This window comes from Ipomoea nil, unplaced genomic scaffold, assembly GCF_001879475.1.
Source record: "Ipomoea nil cultivar Tokyo-kokei standard unplaced genomic scaffold, Asagao_1.1 scaffold3030, whole genome shotgun sequence".
NCBI lineage: Eukaryota > Viridiplantae > Streptophyta > Magnoliopsida > Solanales > Convolvulaceae > Ipomoea > Ipomoea nil.
This window is the reverse complement of record NW_017619458.1, coordinates 2833438-2840336: the sequence shown is the minus strand read 5'-3', so window position 1 is coordinate 2840336 and position 6899 is coordinate 2833438. Positions and strand designations below refer to the sequence as shown.

At 36.3% G+C, this 6899-nt stretch overlaps 1 protein-coding gene across 1 annotated transcript; it reads left to right on the top strand.

Annotated features, from left to right (window-relative positions):
• Positions 1–994: 994 nt before the first annotated feature.
• Positions 995–4723, top strand: LOC109163675 (caffeic acid 3-O-methyltransferase 1-like). The gene is made up of 4 exons (XM_019312435.1): positions 995–1373; positions 1957–2378; positions 3482–3549; positions 4149–4723. Exons 1-4 carry the CDS (start codon positions 1099–1101, stop codon positions 4446–4448), a joined length of 1065 nt encoding a protein of 354 aa, XP_019167980.1. The 5' UTR covers positions 995–1098; the 3' UTR covers positions 4449–4723.
• The last annotated feature ends 2176 nt before the right edge of the window (positions 4724–6899 follow it).

The window sequence follows — 6899 nt, the reverse complement described above, 5'->3', positions numbered from 1 at the left end:
CATCATGACATATCTTGTTACATGACATGCATGATTTGAATTTAGAGTATGATGAGAAGTACAGTACTTTGTTGTTGCTTATGAGTCGGCATGATAGTATGATTTTACTTATTGAGTTTTAAGTATCTCTTTATCTATCAGTTTGAGCATGAGTTTGCGTATTGAGCTATGTTTAAAGATATCTATTTAAAGCATGAGAATTGTGTTAAGTTGAGTATTTGAGAAAAGCATGTTTATATGATGTATAGGTTGCAAGCATATAGAAATGATTGAGTATGTATTGAGATTATTGTTTAAGTGTTGTAAGTACTTGAGATTATGTGTAATGCCAAATATTTTTCAAATCTATATCTATAGTACTTTACATGGTTGAGCGGCTTTATACTTAGCATTAATTTGCTAACGGGTTTATTTTCCTACTTGTTTTTATGGCCCAGTGTTTGAGAGCGTACGAGATAGTATAGTGCGTAGTTATGAGGTGGTAGTTTCTAGATTAGATTCTAGCTTAGTTGTTTGATGTTAGATGTCGAGTTTCGGGCTGGTGTCCACCCAGACACATCACCTGATGGTGGCGATGTTGTCGGATGAGATATTTGTGGACAAGTTCATCCAGTAGAGCGGAGCGACACATCGCGTTTACCTAGAGGCTGACCAGACGGGTAGTTTAGAAGAAGGTGTGTGTAGTTACATGTTTATCCTTAGTTTTGACGGAGACAGCACAGTCAATTGGACGGAGGATGTAATCGAGTAAAAATTGAAAAGTTGAGGACTTAATTTGATAAGGAATATAGTTGAGGACCAAATCAGTAGTTTCGCAATAGTCAGAGGACCAAATCGGTAATTAACTCTATTTTTTTTTCTTTTTTTGTTTTGGTAGGGACATCAATTCCATCATACCTGTTTAGAACTATTTCTTTTGTACGTCCTGCTCGTAAAAGACGTAGTTAACGAGTTTCTCTTGATCCAGTGCCCGATTAGAAGGGTCAAGAGGCACATAACCTGTGAATTCATGCTATAAATACTAATGTTACCCTCAAGTGCTCAACAGAGTCAAGAATACAGAAACAAATTACAGGGAAATTAAAGGAGATCGGAGCAATGGGGAGTGAATCAGATAACGGTGCAAGATTAAGGATAATGGAGCTAGCCAACATGATTAGCGTACCCATGTCCTTGTGTGCCGTCATTCGACTGAACGTCGCCGATGCCATTTGGCAAGGTGGATCCAACGCGCCGCTCTCCGCCTCCGAGATACTATCCTCCGTCCTCCCTTCCGGCGGCGGGGACGCCCCGAACCTCGAGCGCCTCCTCCGCATGCTCACCAGCTACGGCATCTTCCGCGAACATATAAATGCTGATGCGTCAGAGAGAAGGTAACAGTATTGAGCATCTTATCATTGATTTTCTTTTATCTAAAAAAAAAAAAATCTCGTTTGTTTTCTCGATCTTTTATTTGAAAAGGAATATAATAATATAGTATTTATCGGGATCAAACCATATCTTCTCCACTTTAATTTAAGAGGTGTGGTTGAGTGAAAAAACACACCTCAATTCTTAACCAAATGTTAATGGTTCAATTCTTGATTTATGAGAACAATCTTAAATTTTTAGGTGAGCTCTTTAGAGGTGTTCACAATTCAGTCAAAGACTAGTCACTGTATGAAGGTGGTTTTGGTACATCAAAAAATAAAGAGAGTAGCTAGGACACATACACCGGCTGAAAATTATGAAATTTTGGATCACCTAAAAGTGATCTTAAATCAAGTCCGAAAGTCCCGATCACTTTTGGTATCCAGAAAAAACCTTTGTTGCTGTTTCCGACTACTTTTTGCACCTTCATTGCTGTTTCCGACCACTTTTTGCTATCGACTTGATTTAAAATTACTTTCAGGTGGTCGAAAATTTCATAATTTCCAGCCGTGATATATAAATGATTAATTTGTTGAATTTTGGTAGGTATTCGGTGGATGAGGTGGGCAAAACTCTAGTGACTGACAAGGACGGGTTATCATACGGAGCGTATGTGCTGCAGCACCACCAGGCTGCGATGATGAAGGCGTGGCCGCTGGTGCACGAGGCGGTGGTGGATTCCTCGATAGAGCCGTTTGTGAAAGTCAACGGCGAGGCGCCGTACAGTTACTATGGGAAGAATCCGGAGATGAACAGTCTAATGCAGAAGGCCATGTCCGGAATTTCTGTTCCGTTCATGAAGGCGTTCTTGGACAGCTACCAAGGGTTCAAAGGTGTAACGCGATTGGTGGATGTGGGAGGGAGCGCCGGAGATTGCCTCAGAATGATCGTGGAGAAGCATCCTAGTATTACACAAGCAATTAACTTCGATTTTCCTGAGGTTGTTCAGTTGGCTCCCAACATTCCTGGTAATCTAATCTATGTTTTGATGACTTCAAATCTATTGGAGTATTAATTTTTATTATTATCATCTCTATTCTTTTAGGTACAATACAACAGGGTCGGTCTTATCATTTTATAAGCTCGGGATAAAATAAAAACAAGGGCCCTTAATATACGAAGTTAAAAGATTATATGAGTTAATTGAAAATAATTAAATGATAATTTTGAATTTTTATAAATATATTTTTTTTAATAAAAAAACATTTTAGAATAGCCTTGGAGTAATCAAATTATTGTGTGGACCATGGTCCACACAGTGCTATATCGACCATAACAAAAAGTACATTTTTTTGTGTAGTGAATGTACATTATACAAAATAATATACTTTTAGTATTCACATAATGTATTTTTCCTAAATATAATGTACATTTTTAACATACTAAGAGAACAATATTTGTGCACTGAATATAGATTATTTGATAATATGGTCCACACAACTCTATGGATCACACAATAATGATTGCTTAGAGCAGAGCTCATTCAAACTTTGGATCCCTATTTGAAGTGTAATTAATTCAACGTTCGCTAATATATATCTATTAATCGAGATAAGTATATCAAATGATTGTAATTGTTAAATAGATTTAAAATTAATAAATAAATTTGAAGTCATGATTCAAATCTTTGTATATGCAAGCATTTTTTTAACTTCATCAAAAAATTAAAAAATCAAGTAGGGGCCTCCTCTCAATGTTGGGCCTAGGACGGGTGCCCATCTTGCCCGCCTTCAGGGCCGACCTTGCAATACAATAGTTGAGACACTAACTCAGGTTAAATATCAACTTCTACAATTAATAGTGAAAATAATATGATAGTTATGGACAACTCTAATCAAGTTAATTAAGGCTTCAAGTTTAACTTCTAGTAAAAGAGTTAGATTTCAGCCCCACTACTCCGTCACGATTACAATTAGTAACTTATCCCGGAGAAATGTGGTGAAATGATTCATTCATCTACCCATCACCAATAACTATAATTATTATGAAAATATAACTATAATTATGAGATAAATTTAAGAGTGAATAATATTATCGTATTTCCTTTAATGATTGGGTTGGGTTTATGCAGGTGTAACCCACGTTGGTGGTGACGTGTTCACATCCGCCATACCTAATTGTGATGCCATTTTCATGAAGGTACATAACATTTAGAGTAATAGCAGTGGACATCCTCCAACTTTAGTGACACAGTCATTTTTAATCTTCACCTTTTAAATCAAATACTTTCAGTCCTTCTTTGTTTCTAATCATCTATGATCCTTCCGTTATACTTGGCCATCTAATGTCATTTCTCAAGGGCAATTCAATCTGTTCTTGAAATTAAAATTAGCTGAAAATTAATCATTTTAATGAATTAAAGGCGCGTAATTGCTTCAAAAAAACACTTAATACATTAATTATGAAAGGACCTCATTGCCCTTGAGAAAAAGGCATTAGATGGAAGTGTAACGGAAGGACCATATATGGTTAGAAACAAAAAGTAGGAGGAAAGGAAGTGGTTGATTTAAAAAGTGAGAACTAAAAGTGACAGTGCCACCAGAGTCAGAGGATGTCCACTGGTATTTACTCTAACCTTTATCTATTAGCTAGCTAGGTGCCTTACTTGGACCAAATTAAACGCCCCAATAATTTTATATAAGGGTTTCATACATCAATATGCGGATAGTACAATATAATATAAATGTGAATGGAAGCATATAATCATAGATTTTGTGGTGTTTCGAGTGGTTATGCAGTCGGTGTTAACGGCATGGTCGGATGAAGAGTGCAAGGCGATCATGAACAACTGCTATGCTGCACTTTCACAGGGAGGAAAGTTGATTGTTTGCGAGCCAGTTTTGCCCATCCAAACTGACGACACTCAAAGAACACGATTTCTCCTTGGATCAGACATCTTTATCATGAATATGTATAGGGCCAAGAGAAAACACTGGACCGAGGAAGCGTACCGGCAGCTTGGCCTGTCGGTCGGGTTTCGCACTTTCAAGGCGTACTACATGGATTTCTTCCTTGCCGTCTTAGAATTTCACAAGTAACCGAGCCAAGATATTATCTCTATTTATCTTGTAGTTTGTGGCTCTAATGCGTTTGCTAAGATAATATCTCTATCTTGTGGCTCTAATGCGTTAAATAAGATATTATCTCTATCTATCTTGTAATTTGTGGCTCTAATGCGTTTGCTAAGAGCCTAAGATATTATCTCTATATTGTACTTTGTGGCTCTAATGCGTTTGCTAAGATATTATCTCTGTCTATATTGTAATTTGTGGCCCTAATGTGTTTGTTAAGATATTATTATCTCTATCTTGTAGTTTGTGGCTCTAATGTGTTGTCTAAGATATTGCTTTTTTGCAAAAATGGTCCTTTCGACCCATTTTTCGGTCCCTTTTTTTTTTTACGAAAAAGGTTCTTACTCCGGTAAGAAATCGACGGAAAATGGGCCGAAAGGACCATTTTTGCAAAATAATAATAATAATAATAATAATAATAATAGTCGTGTACCGAGATTGTTGGATTTGAAAGTCGTGGATCAATCCTAATAGTGCCACTATAGTCGTGGGATCAAGGACGGAGCCAGGAATTCCGTTGAGGGGGGCGAAGAAGCAGGGACTGATCCATAAATTTCTTCTAGTGAAGGCGAAACGTTAAATCAAAAGAAATAATTTGAAAAAAAAAATATTTAAGAAATATAAGTATAAATATTGTTGGATATGAACAAAAAATAAAACTCATCGAAACTTTATAAAAATACTCAAACAAAATATGAAACATAATTAATTTGATAAAATAATTTGAATAAAAACACATTATAAATTACACATCTTATTATTAATATAAAGAATGTTATGTTATATATGTGTGTGTGTGTATTAAAAAAAAAAAAAAAAAAAAAAAAAAAAAAAAAAAAAAACTTGATTGTGTTGAAGCCAAAAAATTATGAAAATGTGTTAACATCAACATTTAAACCCATAACCTTCATTATAACTAAACACATGCTTTGCCAACTAATCTAACTAATTTCTTGTTAACATTCATATGTTTTTTATACTAATACTAAAATTTGTACTATATATACAACATACATACAAAGGTTATATATGGGGTAGGGGTGGGGTGAGGGGGGCCAGTCCCCCCCCCCCTCCCCCCCTCTGCCCCCCCCTTTAGCTCCGTCCTTGCGTGGGACCAAAAGTGCGAAAAACTCCAACTTACAACACATAGAGATTTACAAGCATAGGCCATACCTAAAGAACCTACAAAATATAACATTGCAAGGAAAGTCACTAAGGAGCTTAATGTTGGAAAAAATAGCTTATAATGACATAAAATGACATAATAAGTGGTTGTTTTGTGGTACAATTATTAGTGGGGTCCACTCCGAATTTGGGTTGGGTCAAAGGGGATTCGGGTTATTCGTAGTGAGACGAAGAGATTGATATATTGTACGCTCAAAACGGATAATAGGTGAATAAGATATTGATTATCACAGTAGACCCATTTGAGTTGGAAACATGAAGGGAAAAAAAGAAGCTTTTGTCACACATTGGTTTGGGAAGTGGGTTTGCACCACCATTTATACAAGAGCTATTCTAAGGCTTATTGAATTGTATAGCATAGAGGCTTTCTCTCGCAAGCCTGAAAAGGCAGGCTATGGAGGTCGAATTGAACTGCTGCTCGTTTTTCATTCTCAAAATTTCTGCTTCTACTCCTTTCTTGCTACTATGTTCTAAGCTTTGCTCTAGTTCGTTGGGTTCTCTGTTTACGTTTTATACTGGGAAACCTAGGCTACAATGCTCCTAGCACTTGTGGGAGGTAGCAAATAAGGTTTTAAGGAAAGAGTGTTTCGCTCGACTCGTACTAAACACCATCCCTCGGTAGGGGTGGGAATAGGGCAGGCCCCTTGTAGGGGCCTATGTCCTGGCCTAATTAAAGCCTAGTTAGGCCTTAGCTCGTTTAGTAAAAAGGTCAGACTTGAGCCAATTTCAAAGCTTATTAAACTAAACAGGTCAGGCCTATATATAACAGGCTCGGCCTTTAGGCCTACAGGCCTGGCCTATATATATATATATATATATATATATATATATATATATATATATATATATATATATATATATATATATATATATATATATATATATATATATATATATATATAGGGTTGCATTCACATGCAAACACCATTAAAATACAAACCTGTGAACAAATATGAGCCATTAGATTAGATGAGATTAATGGATTAGATGTAATATGGAATAATTGACGCCAGCCTAACATACCATGCGAAAAGGGCAAATCAGACAAAATGATTAAATCCTAATTAAGGAGAAAACACGATTTAACTAGTCAGCCTAAATTAAAGGAGTTTAATTATAGTATAATTACATATCCTCCTTCAAATAGAGCACTCTCAGTCCGACACCAAAAACCACCAAAACACAAACCACCGTGCAGAGAAGAGAAACCGGCGCCATTTGAAGGAGACAGCC